Genomic DNA, 27,174 nt, shown 5'->3' with positions numbered 1-27,174 from the left:
TATTCCTCACCCTCACCATCTGCACACATGTCTCACACTTAAATTATACAGATGGTTGGTAACCTGATAGACAGAGAAGCTTTGACTGGGAGGGCAGTATTCTTACATTAAATGCACTGAGAGATTCAGGAAACAGTTCTTAATAATTGCATCAAAACACTAAGCCCTTGTATACACGGCCAAAGCCAAGAATGGGCTTCATAAGCAAGAATTAACCTACCATGTGCCAGACTATTGGCACTCAGAACATCTGTTGCTGCCAAATTCCTGGAGCCTAAACTTGTTTGCAGTTGTGAATCACAGAGTCACAGACATGAGATGTGAAAAAGATTCTGATAGGCACTCCTCCACGCTTTTCCTGGTGCACGATGTTCAGGACACATCCTGGTGCTTTATTCGGTTCTAAGTTGTTGCCTCAGTGGGTCATCTTACTTTCAGTACAGTTGTTATGTCATCATGTTCATTTGGTACTTCATCTTTGGTCTGTTTCCATCACCCCTCACCCTGATCTCTTTAGTAGCTGCTGCTGTCTTGATTTCTTCACACACCTGAGGGCCATAGAGCTTAGGGAGAGCCTGGTGGGAAGAGAAGACATACACAGAGGCAAGGAATGACATCTAGTTAAATGGAGAACTGAAGATTGTGGGTAGAAATATTAAGGCCAACCAGCTGCTGGATGATCTCAGTCTCTCCTTCTTTTCTAGGTGGCAAATGTGTCAGAAGAACTGAAGAAGGAACAAGACACCAATGCCCACTTGGAGAAGATGAGAAGAAATATGGAGCAGACAATGAAGGACTTACAAAAAAGACTCAGTGAAGCTGAAGAGATGAACCTGATGGGGAGTAGAAAGAAAATCCAGAAACTAGAATCCAGGGTAGGAGTTGGCCTGGGCAATCATGGGGCCTTGACAACTCCCAGTTGAGGCCTTATTATTCTAGAAATCACACCAGATATTCCCTGCCTCCCTTCTCACTTTTGCTTGTAGTGTTTTCAGATCTATAATGGGGTCAGATCTCAATGTTTTCATTCATTTTTGTCTGACTTTCGGCCACTTCTCTTGGACTGTGTTAAATTTGCCTTCCCCCTTCTGGCTAGGTGAGACACATCTCCTCCCACTCACCTACACCAGCCTCTGGACTCTCCATAGCCAGGTGGCCTCCTGGCCCACATATACCCCCACAGTCTCGATTTTGTGCCTTTGCTCCTTTTACTTCCTCTGCCCATTTCCCACCAGCCAGAGAAAGGAGAATGGAAACAACTAAATCAAGTATCAACAAAGACTTAGTAAAGATTTAGTAAAGGCTGACAGAAATGATGTAGTGCCTGCCACCGGGGAGCTTAAAAACAAATAGAAAGACCTATCTTGAAAATAGGAGTTTTAAAATTATTGAATCAATTTCAGTGACTATGTACAGGTCATGTGACAAATGCTACAGATGGAAAGAATATTTGACTGGGATTTGATGACTCAGAAGGGCCTCTGAAAAGTAAAGTATTGCCTTTGCTCATTTACGGTTTATACATACAACAGATAACCAGTGTGAATTTATGGTAGCACATCCACATTGTCATGCTGTTCAAAAAGGAAGGAGGAAAAGTTCTATAACACCTTGCCTACCTGTACAATAAAAGGCCTTGGCAATGTGGAGCATATACATTCTTTTGTGCAAGAAAGGGGGTGATACGAAGATACATACACATTTGCTTATATTTTAGAAAAGAAGTGGCAATGGGATAAAACAAAGACTAATAAAAATAGTTACACATAGGAGGGGAATACAGAGATAAGAGTTAGGCCTTCTGAATACACCTTGTTTGGATTACAAAATCATATAAAACATTTATGTGCTTCATAATTTTTTTAAAAATGACATCAAAGAGGAAAACAAAGTGATCCCTAAAATGTTAACACAAATGGAGGCAAATGAAGCCAATTGTATGAAGTTGGGGGCATAAAACACACAGAGAACAATTGTTCCCAGTGACTTTTAAACATAGTGCTTTGTTTGTGAATCTCTCGTGAAATATGCCTAAGGATACAACAAAGCAAAACAGCAAATAAAGCAAACAGCTTTTGTAGTTTCAAAATAACAGTACCTTATTGCTACTAGCAATAACACTGATATAGTTATTTACCCAACAACATATATAAGAACCAAGATTTTTAGGATAAAGAAAAAGCATTTAGGCATAAAATCAAAGAACTCATGAGAGTCCTTTTTCCCCCTAAAAATACATAAATGATAGATTACAAGATTTTATAGTATTTCCAATTCCTGTTTGTTCACTCTTAAGGCCTAGAACCAATATAACTCAGTAGCAGTGAGCTCCTAAGTATCAGGTGATACTAAAGGATGATGTTAATTTTCTTACAAATATAATCACAATACCATTATCTATTAGAATTACATGAGCATGTATAGGTGAAATTATATGGCATCTAGGATTTGCTTTAATAGAGCCATTTTCCTCTCAGGTGTTTTAATCATGTAAGAAACACAGCAAAAACTTAAAGTAAAGGGGGTCTGTGTTAGTCTTTTGCTTCCACCGATAGAACTATGTGTTGTATTCATATATGACAGGGGTCCAGAAGGTTTTTTTTAATAGGCTTCATTCACAAGGAATGTGCACACCTGCTGACTCCCCCACGCCCATCACACCTCTCTGCTGAAGAGCAAGGACAGTATGGCCAAAGGGGAGGGGGAGGGCAGGGGATTAGAGATGGGCCAGGCAGGCCAGCACACTCAGAGCATTGGGCTCTGCATCGGGAATGGTGGTCAGGAAGGCTCTGTGAGAAGGTGGCATTTGCTTCAAGAAGAAGGCGGGGAGGCAGACCTGGACACGGGAAAGAAGAGAGGGAGTGAGCAACACCCTTCTCCATCAGTTCCCTACCCCTTTCCTCATTTATTTTACTCTGAATCACTCATTACCATTTAACAAAGTCTACATTTTACCATGTTTTGTTTGTGTTTTCCCCCATTAGAATGCATGCTTATAGGGGGAAGAGATTTCCCTAGCCCTGGGTCTGGTGTGTAGTAGGCATCGAGTATTGTGGACTGGATGTTATGTTAACCTTGTCTGTATGGCTCTGTGAGTCTCCAGGCAGACTGGTGGTCTGTATTGCAGCTCTCCCCAAAAGCAGGGCTGTGAGGCCACGTGACGTATGTGTGACATAGACTCAGGGTTTGATTATTAGAGAATCAGCTGAATATGGAAAAAGAAGTGTAAACTTAAGTAGTATATTGGCTGAATCCTCTAAGTATAGTTTATTCTCTCCATGTGCTTGCATACATTCATGAGTGTGTGTGTGTAATTTTATCATCTAAGAGGGAAGCATATCACCTCAGCATGGATTAGCCTTTCACATCCTTCAGAGCCTAAACAGTCCTATGTGAATGCACATAGTTCCCCCAATTCACTTTTGGCGAGAAGTTTTCCCAGAGAGGTTGCCCCATTGGCAAAGGACATCTCTTCCCTTGATGATTTTGCTCTCTTTCAAGTGACCATGCCAGTTGGCAAGTACAATGCCAGCCTGGCTTGCTTCCTGCCAGCCTGTGGTCTGAGATCATGGTTGTTTGCAGGTTTCTGAACTGGAAGGTGAACTGGAGGGTGAAATCCGGCGCAATGCAGAGGCACAGAGGGGAGCCCGCCGGCTGGAGCGATGCATCAGAGAGCTGACCTACCAGGTACTCCAGGAAAGCACCCCCTGTCTGGCTGGGCTCCATCCTGGAAAAATGGGCTCTCTCAAGCCAGTAATGGCCTTCTAGGTCTCCTGCATTTCTTTCTCCATCTTCACTCTCACTCAGCAGTACACACTGACTCACCCTTCCAGGGCCCCTGTGCTATTAGTGGTTTGGGTTGGTCCCTTTTCAGAGCTCTCAGGAAGCCAAATGTGAGCAGCAATTTGCAATTAGAAATAAAAAGCTATTTATACTGTTCCTATTTTTTCACACATAATGCCTGCAGCACTTTCAGAAACACTCCTTCCTATGAGAGCCTGAGTGAGAACAATGTGTAAATGAAGCGAGTGGCAGACACTGGCAGCTCCTCAGGGGGAAGGTTACATGGGACGCTGACTAAACGTCCCATGGAAGCCGGGGACACGTGCACTCCAATTTTCTGGTTGCACAAACATTCCGGGCCACTGAGGACTCTAGTTGGTGCTGGTGCCAGGTGAAAAAAGCAAATGGCTAATGAGAGGCCTCTGAAGCTTTCTGACTATTTTCCTGTTGACCAACATGGGTCTCAAGCAACTAGTGGAAAAGAAGTGGGTAGATTTTCTACCAGTAATTAATACATTTCTAAAGTAACAATGTAATCTTTTGTTCTTATTTTTATTTTCTAACCTTTTTTCTTATTACTTCAAATGGAGTAAACCAAACAGCAGAGGCACAGTTTGTTTGCCGCTGTGGGGTCTCACACCTTCCTGGCTCAGAGCAGATGGACATATTTCAGTGGCTGAACAACAGATGCCCAAGGTCTCTTTTCTAGCCCTTTCTGCTGCACAGTATAGCTTATTTCAGTGAGAAGGCAAACTCATTCTAGGCTCCTGCATTTACAGCAGCTCCAGCAGTACTAAAGCAACATCTGCCTGTCGCGATTCAGGCTCCTGGGGCTGCGTTGTTGGTGTTGGAGACATCAAAGTCTTCCTCCCTTACAGCAGGAAAGATAATGTTGATAAAAAAGCAGAGCACTTCAGAAGCATCATCTTGGGCTAATTAAGATGAAATGAGCCACTTGTGCAACTCTTCTTTACTGACTAAGTGGTTCTTTTCAAAGACGGGCTGGTCTGACACTTCTTTAGACCTTGCAGGTGTATCAAAGCCACTGAGGAACGAGCCCATGGTGTGCACAGCTCAGGAAGTACACACCTGGGGCATATGAAGGATGTGGTGCTCTACCCTCCTTCTAAGGGGGTGGGGGAAGCCACCTATGTTCAGGGGATGAAATGCTCCTTGTTAAGAATGTCTGGGTTTTTCTTCTCTTTATTTTCCAATGGATTATTTTTACTGTTTCCTTCTGTAAACAACCTCATTATAGAAATAAACACCAAAGCTATATATTTTTTTTGTCCCAAGGACTGCATTCGTGTTTGACTGTGTTAGAGCTTTGTTTCTTCATAGCAACAATCTTAGTATTCCCCAGGTGCTGGTATGGAGGTGTATTTCTTAATTTCTCCCAACTGTCTGCACAATGCTTAGAGTGTATCTATTCAATTACACAATGATTTTCTGCCATCAAATCAGATAACACCTATTGAATACCTATGTTATGCAAATATTACTCTAGATTCTGTAAGCTTAAACAGACATTTGAGAGCCCTCTACATTTCTTAATATCCACACCAGGTTTTGAAACATTCAAGGTGGATGTTGAGTTAATTGAGTCTGCTCTCCTTTAACATCAAAATAACCGTCAGGACCAGGAGGCAGGGTGTTTTGTGATAGTACTTTATAGATACCAATTGAAAATGTCATTTTGAAAGGGACCGAAATACAGTTTTTCTTCTTTAGAAAAAAAAAATCCCTCTGGGAAGACCCTACTACATTGGAAAGGGAATCCAAGGTGACCCTGCCCACAATAGTTCTGTGAGCAGTCCCCACTGAGTGTTTATCTCCCATTACAGGTCCTTTCTCTCTCCACTGTCTTGAAAAATGGGCTAAAAAGCAAGACATAATAGTAGAAACTTGCAACTGTTAAAAAGGTAAAGGTAGTTCTCCTGCCCCCACTCTTCATCTGCCTGCTCCATTTCACCTAGGACTGCTTCCTGCATTCAGAGATCTTTGTACAGACATTATTTAATCCTTACAAATGTAAATACAGAAATTGTATCTTAATTTTTGGAGGAATAAGGGAACAAAATTTGGTCTTCGGTGGGTCCCCCAGGAGCCAGATGCCAGAATAGAATTAGAAGCACAAGAGATTTTTTTGGAGGTAACATCTGGGAAAGAAAGAGAAGAGCAAGCAGGATCAGGTAGAGAAAGCCTTCAGACCACAGTATGTGTCTGACACCTGTGAAAGGAAAAGATGAAGGATGGAGCATTGGATAGAAGGAGTCTCACAGTGCAGTACTGCTCCCAGCAAGTCTCCAGCACAAAAATTGCCCGTGCAGGAGTCGCATGTCAGGTGGAAATGGCCAGACCCTGGTAACTCCGCTGTGCCTAGTTGTTGGTAGGGGCTGCTGGGGAGTTTGTGATCTCAGTGTAAATGCTTTGGCAGGTCCCAAAGGCACTGCAGCTGGAGGTTTTCAGGACACTGTACTCCTCACAGAAGAACAGCAAGTGTCTTGAAGGGAAATTTGAGCAGTGCACAACCACAGTTACCATAGTTACTTCATGCCTCAGAGCTGAGATGTATGTGAACCTAGGACTTGCCTTCCCAAATGGGAGGAACATTAACATCGCCAACCACTTCTAGCCATTTTCAATTTTCTTCTGTGTGGCTTCCTTCACCACACAGTACTTTTACTGCCTTTAGTAAATTGGTATTAAGCAATTCAACTTCCATTGGTTTTAGAACTTTCTATACACACAGAATTCTGTGAATCTTCAAATTTCTTAACTGTGAGAGATACAGGGATAGACAGATGAAAACAGAAAGGAGATTTTATTTAAAAAATTGACTTGTCTCATTTTCCTAACCAGGCTATTTCTTATATATTTCTTATATATTGGTCTCTGCCTTAGTATGCTCAAAATGAGTTATTAATTATCTATGGTCAGACTTACTTTAAGGTGGAGGTAGGAGGGAGCATTCTAGGCCATAGGAACAGCTTGATTGAACATATATTTATTCATCGTATTTGTTTGTTTATAAATATAACGGACTTATAACATGGTATTAGTTTTGGATGTACAGCATACTGATTTGATAGATGTTTACATTGTGAAATGATTATCACAACATGTTTAGTTAATAGTTATCACAACACATAGTTACAGATTTTTTTCTTGTGATAAGAGCTCAAGATTTATACTCGTAGCAACTTTTGAATGTACAATGCAGTATTACTAACTGTAGTCAACAGGCTGTATGTTACATTTCCCGGGCTTATTCATTTTACAACTAGAAGTTAGTACCTTTTGACTACCTTCACCTATTTTTCCAACCTCATGCCATTTCTCCACCCCCATTGCCTCTGGCAACCACCAATCTGTTCTCATACCCTAAGTTCAGTTTTTAGATTTTACATATAAGTGAGATCACATATTATTTATCTTTCTCTGATTTATTTCACCTAGCATAATGCTTTCCAGGTTCATCCATGTTGTTGCAAATGGCAGACTTTTCTTCTTTCTTATGGCTGAATAGTATTCCATTGTAAATACATACCACATTTTCTGTATCTATGCTCCCATCAGTGGACATTTAGGTTGTTCCCATGTCTTGGCTATTGTAAATAATACTGCCATGAACATGAGGGTGCAGATACTTTTTAGAGTTAGTTATTCTGTTTCCTTCAAATAAATACTGAGAAGTGAATCTCTGTATTATATAGTAGTTCTATTTTTAATTTTTTGAGGAAGCGCCACACTATTTTCCACAGTGGTTATGCCAACTTGTATTCCCACCAAGAGTGCACAAAAATTCCCTTTTCTCCACATTCTTATCTTACCAACACTTATTTCTTCTCTTTCTGATAATGTCATTATATATATAATGGCAGCTGTGAGGTGATATGATATCTCATTGTGGTTGTGATTTGCATTTCCCCAATGATTTGTGATGCTGAACATCTACTCATGTACCTGTTGGCCATTTGTTTATGTTCTTTGGAAAAATATCTTCTCAGATCTTCTGCTCATTTTTAATCACATTTTTTTTGCTTCAGTTGTATGGTTATTTATATATTTTAGATATTAACCCTTTATCAAATATGATTTGCAACTTTTTTCTGTTCTATACGTTGCTTTTTCATTTTGTTGATGGTTTCTTTTGCTATATCTTTGGTGTCAGATAAAAAAAAAATTATTGCCAAGACCAATGTCAAGGAGCTTATTCCCTATGTTTTCTTCCTGCAGTTTTATGGTTTCAAGTCTTACATTCAAGTCTTTAATCCATTTTGAGTTCATTCTTGTATATGGTGTAAAATAGTGGTTTAGTTTTCCTCTCTTGCATATGCATGTCCAGTTTTCCCAACACCATTTATTGCAGAAATTGTCCTTTTTCTTTTGTATATTCTTGGCTCCTTTGTCATAAATTAATTGACCCCACATGTGTGGGTGTTTTCCTGGACTCTCTATTCTGTTCCATTGATCTATGTGTATGTTTTTATAGTTATCAAAACAGTACATGCTATTTTGATTACTATAGCTTTGTAATATCATTTGAAATCAGGAAGCATAGTACCTCCAACTTTTTCTTTTTCAAGATTGCTTTGGTTCTTCAGGATCTTTTGTGGTTTCATATGGATTTTAGAATTATTTGTTCTACTTCTGTGTCTTTGGAGTTATGATAGAAATTACATTGAGTCTGAAGACTACTTTGGGTAGTATGGACATTTTAACAATATTAATTCTTTTAATCTATGAGAATAGAATATTTTTTCATTGTTATTTTATTTTTTTTTAAATATGGAATGCTTCACATATTTGCATGTCATCCTTGCACAAAGGCCATGCTAATCTCTGTATTGTTCCAATTTTAGTATATGTACTGCCAAAGCGAGCACTTTTTTCTTTGTTTTGTGTCAATTCCCTTCACCAATGTCTTACAGTTTGCAGCATGTATATTTTTCACGCTCTAGGTTAAATTTATTCCTAATATTTTCTTTTTTTGATGGAAGTGTAAATAGAATTATTTTCTCAATTTCTCTTTCTGATAGTTTGTTATTAGTGTGCAGAAATTACTACTTTGTTTATTGTTTTGTATTCTGTAAATTTACTGAATTTGTTTATTAGTTCTAACAGGTTTTGGTGACATCTTTAGGATTGTCTCTATGTAATGTATCATGTCATCTGAAAATAAAACAATTTTACTTCTTACTTTGTTCTGGATGACTTTTCTTTTTCTTGCCTAATTGCTCTGGCTGGGACTTCCAGTACTGTGTTGAATAAAAGTGGTGAGAGTGGGCATCTTTGTCTTGTTCCCAATTTTAGGGGAAAAACCTTCCATTTTATTCATTGAGTATGATGCTAACTTTAGGCTTGTCATACATGGACTTTATTGTATTGAGGTATATTCCTTCTATAGCTATTTTATTGGGAGGCTTTTGTCATGAATGGATATTAAGTTTTGTTGTGTCCTTTTTTTTGTATCTCTTGAGATGATCATGATTTTTATCATTCATTTTGTTAATGTTGGCATATCACATTGATTGATAAACTATACTTATACTCCTGGAATAAATTTTATTTAACCATGGTGTACTGTTGAATTTGATTTGCTAATATTTTATTGAGGATTTTTGCATCCATGTTCATTGGGGATGTTGGCTTGTAATTTTCTTTGTGTGTGTGTGGTGTCCTTGTCTGGTTTTGGTGTCAAGATAATGCTGGCCTTATCAAAAGAGTTGGGAGGTATTCCCTTCTCTTCTATTTTTCAGGAGAGTTTGGGAAGAACTAGTATTAATTCTTCTTTAAATGTTTGGTAGAATTCACCAGTAAAGCTGTTTAGTACTGGACTTTTGTTTGTTGGGAGGTGTTTGATTACTGATTCAATCTCCTTACTTGTAACTGGTCTGTTCTTCTATTTCTTCATGATTTAGTCTTGGTAAGTTGTATGTTCTTTATGTTCTAGGAATTTATAATTTTCTTCTAGGTCCTCCAGTTTATTGGCTCTAATTTTTCACAGTAGTTTCTTATGACCTTTTGTATTTTTGTGGTATCAGCTATAATGTCTCCTCTTTCATGTTTGATTTCATTTATTTAAATCCTTTTTTCTTTTTTTCTTGGTGAGTCTAGCTAAAGGTTTGTTAATTTTTTTTATCCTTTTAAAAATAAGCACTTAGTATCATTGACCTTTTCTGTTATCCTTTTAGTTTCTATTTCATTTGTTTCCACTCTGATCTTTATTTCCTTCCTTCTACTAACTTTGGGCTTCATTTGTTCTTTTTTTAGTTTCTTGAGATTTAAATTATGTTATTTATTGGAGATGTTTCTTTTTTCTTAATATAGGCATTTATCACTATGAGCTTCCCTCTTAGAACTGTTTACACTGTATCCTCTAAGTTTTGGTATGTTACATTTCCATTTTCATTTTTTGCAAGGTATTTTTTTAATTTCCTTTTTGATTTCTTCTTTGACACATTGGTTATTCAGTACCATGATGTTTAATCATATATTTGTGAATTTTCCAGTGTTTTTCTGTAATTGGTATCACTGTGGTTGGAAAAGATACTTGATTTTAATCCTTTCAAATTTACTAAGACTCATTTTATGGCCCAACATATGACCTGTCCTATACAATACTTCATGTGTGCTTGAGAAGAACGTGTATTCCATTGCTTTTAATGCAATGTTCTGTATATGTCTACTAAGTCTATCTGGTTTAATGGTTTCATGTATCCTCTAAGGCCATTGTTTCCATAATGATTGTCTGACTGTATGATTTATCCACTGATGAAAGGGTGTTTTAAAGTCCCCTACTATGCCCTGACTGGTGTGACTGAATGGGTTGGGCATCATCCCACAAACTGAAAGTTCCCCAGTTTGATTCCTGGTTAGGGCACATGCCTGTGTTGTGGGCCAGGTCCCCCATTAGAGGCCTGCAAGAGGCAACCGATCAATGTTTCTCTCCCTCTCTTTCTCCCTTCCCCACTCTCAAAAAATAAATAAATAAAATCTACAAAAAAGTTCCCTGCTATTATTTATCACTGTTTTTTTACTTTTATTTCTGTTAATATATGCCTTATAAATTTAGATGCTCCTATTTGCATAAATGTTTACAGATCTTATCTCCTCTTGAATTGACTGCTTTATCATTATATAATGACCTTTTTTGTCACTTATTACAGTCTTCCTTAAAAACTGTTTTGTCTGATGTAAGTATAGCTATCCCACCATTTTTGGTTTCCATTTGCATACAATATATTTTTCTATTCCTTCAATTTTAGTCTTTCTGTGTCCTTATATCTAAAGTGAGTCTCTTGTAAACAGCAGATAGAAGGGTTTTGTATTTTATCCATTCAACCACTCTATGTCTTTTGGTTAGATAACTTAGTCAATTTACAGTAATAGTAATTATTCATAGGTATGTACTTATTGCCACTTTATTAATTGTTTTCTTTGTTCCTTTTTTTCTCTTGATTTCTCTGTTTGTGATTTGATTATTTTCTGTGGTGGTTTACTTAGATTCTTTTTGTTTTTTTGTGCATCTACTGTAGTTTTTTGCTTTGTTTGTTACCATGAAGCTTGCACAAACAACCTGTATTTATAATAGCCTATTTTAAGTTGATAACAACTTGTTTTAATTCATTTTTAAGCTTTACAATTTTACTCTTTTCACTGGCATTTTGTTTTTGATACCACAATTTCCATTTGCTTATCTTGTCTACTTAACAATTTTTTTTGGTTATAGTTATTTTTACTATTTTTGTCTTTTAACTGTTATAAGTGATTTACTCACCACCATTACATTAGGTTATTCTGAACTCAACTATTTATCTTTACCAAAGCTATATTTTCATGTTTTCTTGTTTGTAATTAGTGCCCTTTTATTTCATCTCAAGAAATCTTTTTAATGTTTCTTGTAAGGCTGGTCTAGTGGTGCTGAATTTTATCAGCTTTTGCTTGTCCAGAAAACTGTTTGTCTCTCCTTCAATTCTAAAGGACAACTTTCCAGGTAGAGTATTCTTTGTTGGCAGGGGTTTTGTTTGTTTGTTTGTTTAGCACTTTGAGTATATTGTGCCATTCCTTTCTGGCCTGGAAAGTTGCTGCTGAAAAATCTGCTGATGCTCTTATGCGGGGGGGTGGGGGGGGGTCCCTTATGTGTAAAGAGTTGTTTTTCTTTTGCTGCTTTTAAGATTCTCTTTTTGTCTTTAACTTTTTACAATTTAACTATAATATGTCTTAGGTTTATCTTATTTTGAATTCTTTGGGCTTCCTGCATCTGTATGTTTATTTCCTTCCCCAGGTTAGGGAACTTTTTAGCTGTTATTTCTTCAATAAGTTTTCTGCCCCCTTTCTCTTTCTCTTCTTCTTCTAAGACCTATTTAATGAAAATGCTGGTCTGCTTGATGTTGTCTTTTAAGTCCCTTAAGCTATCCTCACTCTTTCTTATTCCCTTTGCTGCTCTGATAGGGTGAATTCCACTGTTATCTCTTTGAGTAAATGGACTCTTTCTTCTGCTTCACCTAGGCTGTTGTTGAGCTCCTCTATTGTATTTTTTTTTCAGTTTAGTTATTATATTATTCATCTCTGTATTTTCCATTTAGTACTTTATTATATTTCCTCTTTGTTGGAATTTTTACTTTTTTCATGCATGTTCTCCTGAAATTGATGAGCAGTTTTATGGTCATCATTTTGAACTTTTTATCAGATAAATCATTGACCTACATTTGTTTTAATAAAGTTTATTTTGTTCTTCTATGTGGAACATGTTCCTTTGTCATTTCATTCTCCTTGACTCTTTGGGTTGGTTTCTATGCATTAAATAAAACAGCTACCTCTCTTAGTCTTGAGTAAGTAGTATCATATAGAAGATGATTATTCTCATTCAACCTTGCCCTAGCTCTTGAGTGTCTCCACAACCTTTGTGGTTGTCTAAGAAGTAGTCATTGTTCTTCATGGCTCCCTGTATTTGAGAATGTGCACAACTTGTCAGTATCCCAAAAGGGAGGATCTCAGTCAGTGCCTAGATGCAGGCTGATTGGAAGCTAGACCCTCAGGAAGGAGATTTTAAAATATTGCAATATACCTCTTTAAGAGTAAAAATGGGAGAGAGGCATTTCTGTCTGTTTCCTATGATTGTGGTTTGGGGTGGTAGCCAGTTACATACTGTTTCTTTTGTTTGATACCACCTCATTGAACCTATGTACACAAACCTTGTGGCTACCAGAGCCAGGCTATCAAGGGATATGTGCTCTGCACAGCAGTCATAGGCACCAGGGCACCAGACATGTGCACATACTTCTTTCTCAGAGATATCAGTGGCATGAGGCAAGGCAGTTGGAGATCTTGAAGATGGCACCCGGCAGGCTGCCTCCTCATCTTTGGAGGGGATTGAAGCCGGCCTCTTGATATTTGTTAAATTAGAAGACTGCCTCTCAGGCTATAGCTACTAAGATAAGCAAATAGGCCTCTTTTTTAAAAAAGTATATAATTCAGTGTCTTTTATTGTATTCAAAGATGTACGGATAGGTTACCACATTCAATGTTAGAGCATTTTCTTACCCCCCAAAGAAACCCCACACCCTTTAGCCATCATCCCAAATCCTCATCTTCCTCCTGGTCCTAGGCAACCAATAATCTACATATTTGTCCCCATATATTTATTTCTGTTTCAAGCCTATGCTCTAACATACTGAGTGTCTAACAAGTCACAGAATGCAATCTATTTTCTCTTGATACTCTGCCTTAGAATGTTGTGTTCCTTCTGCAAATAGGTCTCTTTTAATGTAAGACTGGGTGTTTCTGTCTGCTGCCTTGGTGCTGGGTTGTGGGGAGATATTGGCTAAACTTACAGAGGCGGAAATAAGAAAGGGAGCTGTAGGGAAATAGGAGATGAATCTGGTTGGTGTGGTAGGGGTTTTTGAGGGCAGTGGAGGGTATGTGCAGAGACAATGAAAGCCATCAAAGACACTGATGTTGATGAAATAGGTAAGGTAGAGCCAGGAAAAAATTGAGTAATAGGGGTAGGTCTTGATTAAGTCAGCATCACAATCACTAGCAGGTTGAGATACTTTCTTCTTTTGGGAAGCTTAACAGCCCCAATGTGGAGATATTCTAGTTTAAAGGTTGCGGGAAAGAGGGGCAAGTAGAACCTTATCTACCTGCTTGTCTGCCCCCTCTTCTTTCCTCCGAATACCCAAAGGCTCCATAGAGCACAGGTGAGAAACACCATCTCACTAGATTTCCTTTCTCCAGTTCAAGTTTAGATTGCATGGTAGCAATGAGAATGGCCAACAACATTCCTTGAGCTTATAGAATTTTCCTCATTGTTTCTGCTGATGTCCACACCAGAACTCCAGAAAACCACCTTGACTATTCCATTCACAAAAGTCAAGGGTCAATTAGAAAGTTCAAAGGAAGATTTGGTTGGATTGGTGGGAGAGAGGTAACTGAGAAACCACAGGCAGATGTAGCTTAGTGGGATAGGAGGACTGGTGATCAAATTGAAACCAGTGGCTTTAATTTCCATTTTAGCAATGGCTGGGACTTCTGTTGTGGATTAGGAGAAATAAGTGTCATTCCTCAGAGCTGTGTTTACTCATCTCTCAGAATTTGGGACAAGTAGAGTTAAACTCATGTTCAAGTCATAATTCTAATACGGTATTTTAACAAAGTTTCCTTACCCTTTATTTCCTCATTTGAGGCTACTCCCAATGCAGACTGTCACATTTTTTCAAATCACCTTCACATACATACGTATGCATTTCAGGCAGAGGAAGACAAGAAAAATCTGAGCAGGATGCAGTCTCTGATGGATAATCTTCAGCTAAAAGTGCAAAGTTACAAGCAGCAAATTGAGGCAGCGGTAAGTGCCTGAGGCAGTTGCAGCCTCATGGATTTCCCAGCCGTTGCTTTTGATTAATAGAGACGTGTGGCCCTGAGCTAGGTGTGCAGCTTGTCAGAGAGAAGCAGCTCAGCTTACAGTCTGTTCTTTTTTCGCAAGCTAGAATCATCACCCATAGTAAAGTTTTATGCTACTTTTCCCTCTGGGAAGCCAGAGCTCTCTCCCTCAATGTGCATGATTATACCTAAACATGTACATTGTGAGAAATGAGCCAAGTAAGAGCATGGCATCAAGTAGAGATGGCACATTTTTTGGTTAGGTAATCACCCCGGAGCTTTCTTCACTGTAAAACATTGAGTGAGCATAAATGCAACTCACAGTCCTTTTCCGATGAACCTGGACATGACTGTGCACAAAAAGATACTTGATATGTAACTGCCAATGTTGGGTTAGTATGCATAGCTATATGGAATGTAATCGATAAGTGCTGTATAAATTGGCTTATACCTAATAATATCTCTTTAGGGGTTTCAAATTGGTTATTTAAACGGTTTGGGTTAAAACACTGTTATATCTATTACCCATTGACCCATATAACTGTAAAGACCAGCCCCCTCTGCCTAGTGTAGAATAAGATATTGAACTAATGACAAAACAAAAACCACGGTTATTCTAGCACATACCAAATCTGAGAGAGCTCTTCCACACCCAGTATGTGGAAAGTGCTGACTGTGTTCTACACTTACAGGGAGAAACAGTTATAAAAATAGATTTTGTGCCTGCTGGAAAGTCTGAATCCCTATATGTCATACAGAAATATGCTATTCCATTTAATATGCAGAAGTTTAGATTCCTTTCACACATTTTCAACTTTCTTATGTCAGAGCAGAAAAAATATGACTATGTAGGCACAGGGATTTCTTTTTTTTTTTTCATTTTTTATTTTTATAGGAAGCACAAGCCAATCAATATCTTTCCAAGTACAAGAAGCAGCAACGTGAGTTGAACGAAGCTAAGGAAAGGGCAGAGATAGCAGAATCGCAAGTCAATAAACTCAAGATTAAAGCAAAAGAGTTTGGAAAAAAGGTACGTCAGATGTTCAACTCTTAAAGCATGTGTATTTAGGGCTCATAGAGCCACATGGACCAGTATTACAATACATTTCTTGTTTTTCTCTTTAAATGCTTTTAAAAAAGTAACAACAAAAACAAAATTTAATAAAACCTTCCACATTTATTAAATTCTACTTGTCCAGGTAGTAGGAAGTGCTAAGCATTTGAGTGGGATGCACACTGTATTTATACTTCTCAAATGCTTAATTCTAGGCTAACTTGCAGGCTCTGAGAGCCAGGGCCTAAATTCATTTGTATAGAATAGTCAGGAGCCTAGGGAGCAAAGGTGGTTTAAAAAGCACAGATGGATCTGCCTGAAATCCCAAGTGGATTGTGCCTCTGGCAGATAAGTGCATGACTTTGTGCCATGTCAATATGGAGACCTGGGGGCTCAGCTTTAAAATTGAGGCAGTGGAGAAAAATTGCAAGAGTTCTGCTTTCTAGCCTCCTGCTCTAAATCACAGAGAAAGAAACTTTCTATATCTCTGTGGTTCATAAAACTGCCCTAATTTTCCTGGCAAAGTGGTAGAGTGACAAAGAACATTGAACAGTAGGCTCGGTGGGGTCAATGTCATGGCCCTTTAGGGTTGCTCCAGCAGAATGCAGAGACTGGGCTTCTCGTAGTTCTCATGGTCTGGAGACTAGGGAGTTCAGGACTTGGTGTTGGTAGGTTTGGCATCTGGTGAAGCCACTTCTTAGATGGAGCTCTTCTCAATGGAACCACATATGGTGTAAAATGCGGAAGGAGCTCTCAGGCCTTTTTTAACTAAAGATTGTTTTTATTTTCATTTTTATTTTTATTGTTCTTCAATTATAAATGTCCCAATTTTCTCCCATTGCTCTTCCCTATCCCACCCATCCCAGCTCCATCCAATGATACCATTTACGAGGACACCAACTTCATGACCTAATCACTTCCCAAAAGCCCCTACCCAATACCATCACCATGGGTGTTAAGATTTCAGCATATTAATTTGTGGGGGGCACAAACATTCAGGCTATAGCAGACAGGGTAGTCTCAGCTTCCTTATGGATTTTCCCAGGAACAAACAAACAATTTTTAAGATGAGATCTGGCTCTAGGAGAAGCTAATTAAAAGATATTGACTACCCTTCATAGCACGCCTATAAAGTACTTGGCGCAATGCCTAGCACAGACAGACACCATCATTTCATTTTTTAAAACTTGGCATATGCCTGGTCCTCTTTATTTATTATGAATGAATTACTCATAACACCATAAAATAAGTGTATATGGTTGCCAGTAGTAAATACTACCTTAAGGGAGGTCAAAAAAACCTCTTTGAAAGGAGGGACTAAAAGTTGGTATGGTGACTATTTTTGGATCTAAATCTGAGAAGTGTGAGTCATTGGTAAACTACAGAGATTTCTTTTTTTCTTTTATGCTCACCTGAGGACATTCTTTCTTTGCTTTTAGAGAGGGAGAGAAAGAGAGAAACACTGATGTGAGAGAGGGCTGCCTTCTCATAGGTGTCCCGACTGGGAATCAAACCCTGATTGGGAACCTTTAGGTCTACAGGGCGACACTCCAACCAACTCAGCCACACCGGCCAGGGCCAGAGATCTCTTACTGGCCTGGCATAGCTGTCTCAGGGATAAGGCCTAGGTGGAGAGGTCCAGTTAAGTGGTGTGAACTCTGGCCTCAATTTGAGAAGGTTATGGCATTGGATTTGAGGTCTTCTGTGCAGAGCCTGCCCAGCAACCCATATCATCAATCGTTTAAGGAGATGCCTCACATGTGCTGCAATTGCACTCAGCTGCAGGAGGTTGAAGGGCCTCCAAAACAGATGTAAAGTATTAGACTTTGTCACAGTTATTTTCAACAAAGAATAAAATGAGCAAAGCAGAAATTGCTTCTTCTGAGAGGCCAAAGATGAATAGGAAAAGCGTTCTTGGCAGTGCAATGACTAATTGTTTCCCATTCACAGAAGGAAAACCTGGAAATCTCTCAACCATCATAAAGCAGGGGAAAAGGTTTTCTGATAGAATTGTGTGTCGGGGCTGTGGAGCAAATTGGTGATATGGCTATAGAGACGTTCCCTCATGGGGTCTTCTGTAGAGGGTTTTGCCTTCACTGGCAAGGCAAGGCAGGTGGAAAATCAAGTGACCGAGCCTTCCCTTAGAATGAGTTACTGGTGGGTGTCTGCTTTCTCTAATGCAGATAATTGCCCAGTTCCCTGCCTCCCTTTGAAGCTAATGAAGAGTTGGCTGAGGCCTGCTCACCTCTGGAAAGGACTGGGCTTGGTTCTGGGCCTGTGTTCCACTGAGGAAAATCGCAGGAATCTCAAAGAACATGCCAATACTGTTTTCCAGGTTTGAGAAGAATAAGCAGTCCTTGCTTATGAGAGACAGTGGCTGGAGAAGTGCACATTTCCACTTGATGGCCGAAAAGTTAAGTTGCATTTGAAACAACCATTTAAAACAACATGTTTAAAAAAAGTGATTAGAAAAAATGTAATGATTAAAGTCAGTGTCTTTGCTTCCAAGGTTAATGAGGATCTTTTGATCCTCAAATACAAGTAAACATTTCACATGAAAGGTTAAATAGATGTAATGATCTTTTCAATTCTGAAGTTAATAAATGGATTGATACTCATTTTTTGTTCATATTGCCTCTTAAATGGTAATATTCACTGGATGAATCCTTAGACCGTGATCACTGCAGCATGTTAGTAAACAGTTATTACTGAAGTTGGTGAGCTCTGCTGGACTCATCCCTAAGCCATAAGTTCATAATTTTAGCCACTAATGGTGGGAGTTGATAAACCTCTCACTAGCACTGCGATTTAGACATAGTCACAGGTGGGCACTTTGAGCTTGTAGGGGAACCCTTCCTAACTGACATGCCTGTAGGCCACATGCTGGGGCAGACTTCACACACTGAACCAGCTCCCCACACAAGACGTCCAGGCAGTGATGGGTGGCACGGTGGCTTCGTATGGTGCCGGTTTCGCTAAGCTGGAGGTACATTTCCAGAATTCCTTTCTCTGTGTGGTTCTGGTTTGGAGTTGGGTGTGGGGAAATTTCTACCAGATTTGAGAAGCAGAAGTGAAGGAGCAGCTGTTTATTTTATGCTCATAAGGTCAGTATACAGGCCCAGGCATTGTGAGAGCTGGCAATTGGCCCAGGCCAGAGACCGTGCATGAGCTGCTGGAGGTCGGCAGCAGCTCCCTGGACCCACACCCCTCCCAGTGCCTGTCAGCCTCCCTCGTCAGCCCCAGCCTTGGCCAGGTGTGCATGCGACTCCATGGCAATGGGCACCAGCTTCTCTTGAGGGTCATCCACAGCAGGGACTTTGGAGGCTCTCAGACAGACATGGATTCTAGCCAATCATCACTCTCCTCACTCCACATCCAACTCTCCCTCCTGAGCACTGGCACAGCTGACCTAGAATGACTTCAGGCTCAGCACCAGATGCAGGGGGGACAGCCTGGCATAGACTTCCTCAGCTGAGTCCCAATTATGTAAGGCCGAATCCCTATAATAAATCCTTATTTTCTCTCATTCTCATCAGTTTGCCTCCCTGGTCTGACACCAACCTCTACAGGTGGCTCTAAGATTAACTCAGGGGCTCAACAGTGTTGAAGGACTTGAGTTTTTTCTTGTCTGCCATTCTCAGTGTGTTGGCTTTGGTCTTTAAATTTGTCCTCATCATCACTACAAAAGCACCACAGCAGTTCTGAGGATTTCCTGCTTACAGAGTATCCTATGTTTCTTTTTAAAGGTTTTCTTAACAATGGCATCCTTACTACGTCACAGTTTATAAACACCTGTCGCAACATTGTAGCAAATAAGATTAAACAAAACTATGCCCAAGGTATGAAATTGTGAAGTTCGTTAATGTCAGCTGATAGAGAAAATTGGACCTAGTGGCATCACACACAATTGAGAGTTGATTCTGTTCTGTAAATTATAGGGTTAAAATTTGATTAAGTCACAAAAATCCTGGTTAGGTTTTTCTTTCTTACAAATTGATGATTAAAATTAAGGGAAATAGATCATCAAGTCAGCTGGGCTATCCATTTCTCCTTGCATAAAAATTTATATGGAAATCAAAATTTATTAGAAAACTGATGAATAATATGATGACTGAGCCAGAAGAGTGAATCAAATTATCTTCAGAGCTGGGGTCACTCAGCTATGCAAACCTAGTGTTGAGAGCTATAACCCATCTCCAGAGATGTCGGTTCTCCAGTCGATAGGACCCTTTGCTGCAGGCAGTCTTAGAGATACTGGGATACTTACTCTTCAGGATGCTAAGACTCAGCATACTAAATCTAGTTGGTTATTCATATAAAACTAGAGTATAATACCTTAGCAAGTCAATTGCCTGAGTTTCCAGGCTCTGGTTTTTCACCTTTTCAATAAGGTGATTTCTGTTCCCGCCTGATCTCTCACCCATCATTAATTCATCAGATTTTTTAATCAATTCTAAGTGATAACATTTCTTCCAAATTCTTGGTGGAAACCTCATTGCAGCCTCCTGTGCTGACTGCAGCAAGAAAGTAAATGAATGAGACCATTGTTTTCCAAGTTGAACTGGCACCTAGATATTTACAACCTTGATGCCATTAGGTGGTCAGTGAATGGCACTTACGTCTTGGAGAGTGAACGTAATACTGGGAAAGGGAAAACATACGAGTCTCTGCAATGGTAGAACTGTCTGGTCTCTGCAAGCCATTGCTGGATCTGAATCCCGGTGAGGACAGGGGAGCAGGAGTCCCTGGGTGTTAAGGTCCCTGCGAAGTGTTGTCACAGTCCAGAAATGTTTTCATTCCCTGGACCTCCTCGCTCTTCTGAAAGAGCCTACAACCAAGATAAATGGACCCTAAATGGGTGTTTTCATGTCAGAATAACCATTTTCATCTTAAGTGTTTACTGATGGTGGTGTTTTGTGTTGCTTTAGGGGAGGTGGGACTTTAAGCTATTGCTTGCATCTCTAATCAGAGATCCATAACACTGGGTCTAAATTAAGTAGTCATGAAGCCTGAGTCTCCTCAACCAACTTTAACTTCCCTGCTAGATGTTCCTGAGTTTTTAACAAGTTTATGCCACTCTTAGCCCTTATTTGCATTCTGATTAATGGAACTCAATAAAAGGTATGTAACAAAAAGAAAATATACAATCAAGCTGTAATTTGTAAGTAAATTATTGGCCCCCAATGAACCTAGAAGTGGCTGAAAAACTATAAAAGGTCATCATCAATCTGCATCTGGGCAGAAACTGAGTATGTTTTCCTTCACTTTATCTTTCTGTACAGTCAATACAATCCCATGTTCCCTTCAGGAGAATAAGTACGGGGGTGCGCCCTCGTCCACACAGTGCCATTCTCTACAAATAACAATAGGAGACGAGAAGAGCAACCACTTATTTAAGCAGGTAGAGCCTGTTTAATTACAGACATTGGGAAAAGCCTAATTGTATTTTTTCTGTTATATTATCCTGCAGTCCCTCCTGCCTTGTTTTCCTCTATACAAGTCTTGAATGACAATATGTGAATCCATTAAAACTTCAATAATTTTTTCAGTAGTATTCATATACTATAAGTCGTTTGATAAAGGAAATGTCTTATCATGTCTTCTTCATTATCTTCATTGCTAGCTCTCATCAGTAGAGACAGAACTTTTTCTACAGGAAAAAATAAGGACAAAATTAAACAAAATACCTTTGCAAACACTCACTCCCCCTTATTTCCACCTTGGAGAGAGTGCAGGCTCTGTCTGTCCCCGATCACCACAACAGAGCAAAGGTCACAACACAGTGAGTCACATGAACTTCTGGGTTTCCTTGGGCATATAAAAGCTGTGCTTACACCATTCTGTAGTTGATTAGTGTGCAATGGCAGTGTGTCTAACAAATAAAGTACATGTCTTAATTTAAAAACACTTTATTGCTAAAAAATGGTAACCATCATGAGCCTTTTAGCAAGTTACCATCTTTATGCTGGTGAAGGGTCTTGCCCTAATAACATCAAAGATCACAGATCACCATAACAAATGTGATAATAACAGAAAAGTTTGAAACAGTGGAAAAATTACCAAAATGTAACACAGACATGAGTGAGCAAATGCTGTTGGAAAAAGTGGCACCAATGGCTTGCTTGACACAGGGTTGCCACAAACCCTGAATTTGCAAAAAAAAACCACACAAAACACAAAAAACAAACAAACAATATAAAAACAACCCCCCAAAAAACCCTTACAATATCTGCAAAGCACAATACAATGAGGTGTGCCTATGATTATGTCATTAGAGTTACGTTAGTTACTTATCCTTTCTTAACTCTCTTTCAACGAACTGCTTTTAAAATGCATTCAGTGTAGAAATACCTCCTCATAAACAGCAGTAAATTCTTATGGTTCATTCAAGTGCTCCAAAGTGATGATAAAGCCAATTCAGCCAAGTCGGGTATTCCCAGATCTTTAAGATTGTAGGTCTGATTCCTACCAACTGTTAATGTGAAATAACAGCTGAGGATGCAATGGTTAAAGCTGAGAATTATGGTTAAGGAAAAAAGAGGACGTCATTTCTCAAGAAAGGGCTTTCTTCTGGGTCTTTCTAAAATCTAGGATAATTTATACTTACCTTAGAGTAAGGGTATTTTAAAACAGAGTAATTGAAAAGATAATTTAAAAGGAAAACATTGGAACCATAGTCATATAAAACTATAACCAGGGACCTGGAGGTAGGCAACTTTGTGGCGTTTAATATGACAGCTCGAAATACATTTTCAGCCCATCTAACTACAGACCTACAGAACACTCTATTTAAAAAGTGGCCAATACCCTGACATTACTCTTTTTTCCCTGTCTGTAATTTGTATAGTCTTTATTATTAGAACTATGGTTGAATAATTGGTCAGTATTTTCTAGGACTCTCCTTTTTGTTTTGGGGGGATTTTTTGTAATTTATTTTTTATTATATTTATTCCATTACCATTTATCCCCCCATAACCTCCTCCCAATCACCACATCATTGTCCATGTTCATGAGTCCCTTTTCCTTTTTTTTTTTTTTAATCCTTCCATCCCTAAACCCATCCCACCCAGAGCTGTCAGCTTGCTCTCTTTTCTATGAGTCTGTCTCTATTTGGCTTGTTAGTTCAGGTTGATCATTAGATTCCAAATGAGTGAAATCACATGGTATTTGTCTTTCTCTGACTGGCTTATTTCACTTACCATAATGTTCTCCAGGTCCATCCATGGTGTTGCAAAGGGTAAAATATTCTTTTTTTTTTAACAGCCAAGCAGTATTCCACTGTATAAATGTACCATAGTTATTTTATCCACTCATCTATTGATGGACATTTGAGCTGCTTCCATATCTTGGTGATTGTAAATAATGCTGCAATGAACATAGAAGTGCATATGTTCTTTTGAATTAGTGTTTTGGGTTCCTCTGGATAAATTCCCAGAAGTGGAATTGTTGAGTCATAAGGCAGTTCCATTTTTAACTTTTTGAGGTATCTCCGTAATGCTTTTCACAGTGGCTGCACCAGTCTGCATTCCCACCAATGGTGCAAAAGGGTTCCCCTTTCTCCACATCCTCACCAGCACTTGCTGTTTGTTGATTTATTGATGATAGCCATTCTGACAGGTGTGAGATGATATCTCATTGTGGTCTTAATTTGCATTTCTCTGATGATTAGTGGCATTTTCATATGTCTATGGGCCTTCTGTATGTCTTGCTGAGAGAAGTGTTTATTCATTCAGGCCCTTTGCCTATTTTTTAGATTGGATTGTTTGTTTTTTTGGTGTTGAGTTTTATAAGTTCTTTATAAATGTGGATATTAACCCCTTATCAGATGTACCAGTGAATATGTTCTCTCATTCCGTGGGTTGTCTTTTTATTTTGTTGATGATTTCCTTTGCTTTGCAAAAACTTTTTAATTTGATGTAGTCCCATTTGTTTACTTTTTCTTTTGTTTCCCTTGCCTGGGGAGATATATCAGATAAAACATTCCTACAAGCAATGTCCAAGAATTTGCTGTCTGTATTTTCTTGTAGGAATTTTATGTTTTTGAGTCTAATATTTAAGTCTTTTTGTTTTTAAAGATTTTATTTATTTATTTTTAGAGAGGGAAGGGAGAGAGAGAGAGAGAGAAAGAGAGAGAGAGACATCAATGTGCAGTTGCTGGGGGTCATGGCCTGCAACCAAGGCATGTACCCTGACTGGGAATCGAACCTGTGACACTTTGGTTCGCAGCCCATGCTCAATCCACTGAGCTATGCCAGCCAGGGCTACATTTAAGTCTTTAAACCATACGACACTGTTTTTGCTGATACGCCTTGACTGCTCCTCCAGACTCAGTGCACTTCCTGCCCTCCGCCATGGGAAGCTGACCTATGTGGGTGCCATATGCAGGGCATCTCTTCCCTCTGGTCTCTGGTTGGGGTGGAGATCAGAGGGAGAAAAGAGCAAAACTGGGTATTTCTTCTTACAGCCCCTTCCCTTTAGGCTCATCTTGGTCTGGCTGTGTTCTTCAAGCAAAAGTCACCCTCCTTAGAAGACAGCAGATTTTATGCAACTCTCCCCTTCCAGGTTTTGGGAACTGCTCGTTTTCCTTGTCCTCTCAGATTTAGTTTTGTTAGTGAATCAGTTGCTCCCAGCTCTGGGGAACCACACTGTCTTCTGTGCTCCCCTTTGTACAACAGTTTTGAGCATGCTGGGTATCTTCTGTTAGGAACTGACCTATGCACACTACCAATACAGAAGCAAAATTGTCACTCTTTAGCAGTTTGTAGTGCTTCTCTCTCCTAGAATTTGAACCTAATCCAATGACAAGTACCATTATATTAAGTCAACGGTTACATTTGTGGGATGAACTGTATTGCCTGTGATCTACCTTTTCTACTTCTGGCTGCCTAAGAAATAGGAGTAACAAGTGAGGGGACTAGCCTGCCTATTAGTCCAATCACAGGGCTAAAATTGTTGACACTCTTGCTCATGGTCACTCTTAATATCTTACCTTCAATATGGCTTCTGCTATGGTCAGATCATCTACTTCCACAGGAGTGATAGGCGGAAAGCAACCAGATGAAGAGACGTGGGACTGCTTTCAACCTCCCACAATGCTCAGAGTCTTCTCAGGGGAATTACGGCATGGGGGCGGGGAGCTTCTTGGGACCTAGATCTCCCTTTGCCACCAGTTAGCTGACTCATCTTAGGTGGGCTTAAATCTGTTTCACATACCTAGTTAGCATTTATGCTAATATCTTACATTCCAGTTTCCTAATCTGCAAAATATGGAAATAAGGTTTTTCTAGATCTAATTCTGGTGATAAAAGTGAAGTCGTTTTTTTTTTTTTAAAGATTTTATTTATTTATTTCTAGAGAGAAAAGGGAGGGAGAAAGAGAGAGAGACATCAATGTGCGGTTACTGGGGGTCATGGCCTGCAACCCAGGCATGTACCCTGACTGGGAATCGAACCTGCGACACTTTGGTTCGCAGCCCATGCTCAATCCACTGAGCTATGCCAGCCAGGGCAAAAGTGAAGTCTTTTAAGAAGTACCGTGACCATGGCACCTTAATATATCATTTAAGTTGCCCTGAGTAACACTAGTGTGTTGCAGAAAATTTAAAAAAAGTTTTTAAACATTTTTAAAGGATTAAAATAAAATTACACATAAAGGAAAGTACTGTTTTGAGCAGTGGCCACTGTACATAAAGCTCAAAGAAAGAGAAAACAGAGCCAGGGACTTAAGGAAGCCCATAAAGTACCAGGGCAGGTGAGTGGCGGAAAGGAGCAACCTCTGTCCAAAAGCAATCGCTTGTAAAGCTTTAGATTATTTATTTTTCGCTGTTTTTCAAAGCCAGATCATTGGAATCATCCTGGACATTATTTTACTGCCAGATTTAATTTTTAAATTGTTTTTAGTAAAAACAAAAACTTAACTAACATGTGATGCCAGGTTAATTTACTCAATCCTCTATTATATATTGAAATAGTAGAAAAGCTGGAATTAATGGCGGTGTGCTGTGGCGAACGTGCTTATATATAGTTTGCTGTGCCTCAGATGATTAAACTCAGAATAAATTCCTAGAATTAGAATACTTAGGTGCTGGAAGTATGAAGCATTTAAAAAGATTTCTGATAAATTTTACAAGTGACTTCCTGGAAAATTCAGATCTGTTTACATGCCCAGAAGCAGTGTAGGTATGCAGCTGCCTGTCTCACCTCAACTTGAACACCCAGGGACAGAACCAAACCCTCCGTGGGATGTTATCTTCAATGAAATGGATGCATCATCTTGACCTCAGGGCTCTACGTGCCACCAGAAGCACCGTAAGCACCAAATCACTGAAGGCAGAATGATTATCCAGGGGGCAGTTCTTTGACTCGGTTCTAAATTAAAAAAAAAAGTCTATAAACTGGAAGACAAAGTACCAAAAAATAAAAGAAAATATGTGGGTGGATGGGTAGAACATGCTCACTATTTTTAAAACAAGTTATTTCTGCCTTGCGGGTGGCAGGCAAATTTTATATTAGTGAAAACACTTTTCACAGGGAAAAGACAAGCCTGTCTGGACCAGAGAGTTTTTATGAGCATAAATAATACCTCCCAGTCTCCATGTCTCTTTTGTGGGAAACCTGTAAAAGCTATAATTTTAATGAATTTAAGGTTTAGTGAGGGTGAGAAAACCTGAGAGGCAATGAGTCTTTTATGCATTTAAGTTTCTATTGTTTTATGTTGTGATAAGAGAATTAGCACCCTTTTTACAAACGGATAATCATGACTACAAACTACCCTCAGTCCAGTGTTCTCCTTGGGAGATAAAGGGAAGGTGCGATTCACCCTTGACTTTGAGAAGACGGCTTCCTAGAGAAACAGTGACAAGGAATGCAGAGGTGAAGAGAAGGCCTAAGAAGGAGCCATGCATGGTCTTGAGTGAGAGGTGACAGGTGACCACAGGGATAATAGTGCTGAAGCTCCTCAGGAACAACTGGAGAAGCCTGAACTTTCCCCAGCATCTTTGCTGGTGCTAGAATTGTAATTAGCCTTAAAGGAACTGGGGACCCCAGAAGGCAGAAACTTAGACACCTAATGTCACCAAAGTCAGAACCTGCTAAACTCGTGAGCTAAGCATGAATTAGAGCACAAAGCCCAATTGGGGGGTGGGGGGAGGACATTATGGCTATTTTTAAAATGAACAGCTCTATATAATAGATGTCATTTTTATAAACATACTCTTAATGTTTTACAATAAAAAAAATCTCTCCACATATTTGTGTCATTCTGAAATTCTATGTCCATGTAAAGAAGGAGCAATTAAGTAAAAATGTTAAGTTGACTTTCCAAATTGTTTTCACATGCATACTTTTCCCTCCCGACAAAAATCCTGCCAGGTATTGCTTCTTCTTACTTTATCTGTGACCTTCAGTTCCCCCATCTGTAAAGAGATTTGCCCAAGGTCACATATTGATTCA

At 39.3% G+C, this 27,174-nt stretch overlaps 1 protein-coding gene and 1 non-coding gene across 2 annotated transcripts in view; one reads left to right on the top strand and one right to left on the bottom strand.

Annotated features, from left to right (window-relative positions):
• MYH15 (myosin heavy chain 15) overlaps positions 1 to 19,283 on the top strand; it is a 137,239-nt gene extending 117,956 nt beyond the window's left edge. Inside the window, exons 38-42 of the mRNA XM_028502346.2 lie at positions 705 to 875; positions 3,583 to 3,687; positions 14,540 to 14,635; positions 15,566 to 15,700; positions 18,060 to 19,283. Coding sequence (XP_028358147.2) covers positions 705 to 875; positions 3,583 to 3,687; positions 14,540 to 14,635; positions 15,566 to 15,700; positions 18,060 to 18,065 — 513 coding nt within the window. The 3' untranslated portion in view covers positions 18,066 to 19,283. The remainder of the gene's footprint in view (positions 1 to 704; positions 876 to 3,582; positions 3,688 to 14,539; positions 14,636 to 15,565; positions 15,701 to 18,059) is intronic.
• On the bottom strand, positions 8,569 to 8,672 carry LOC114491166. The gene has a single exon (XR_003683981.1). It is a non-coding gene; the product is annotated as a U6 spliceosomal RNA (small nuclear RNA).
• Positions 19,284 to 27,174: the final 7,891 nt, after the last annotated feature.

Source organism: Phyllostomus discolor, chromosome 2 (assembly GCF_004126475.2).
Source record: "Phyllostomus discolor isolate MPI-MPIP mPhyDis1 chromosome 2, mPhyDis1.pri.v3, whole genome shotgun sequence".
In the NCBI taxonomy this organism is placed as follows: domain Eukaryota; kingdom Metazoa; phylum Chordata; class Mammalia; order Chiroptera; family Phyllostomidae; genus Phyllostomus; species Phyllostomus discolor.
The sequence above is the reverse complement of the archived record's forward strand: the minus strand, read 5'-3'. Positions and strand labels throughout refer to the sequence as shown.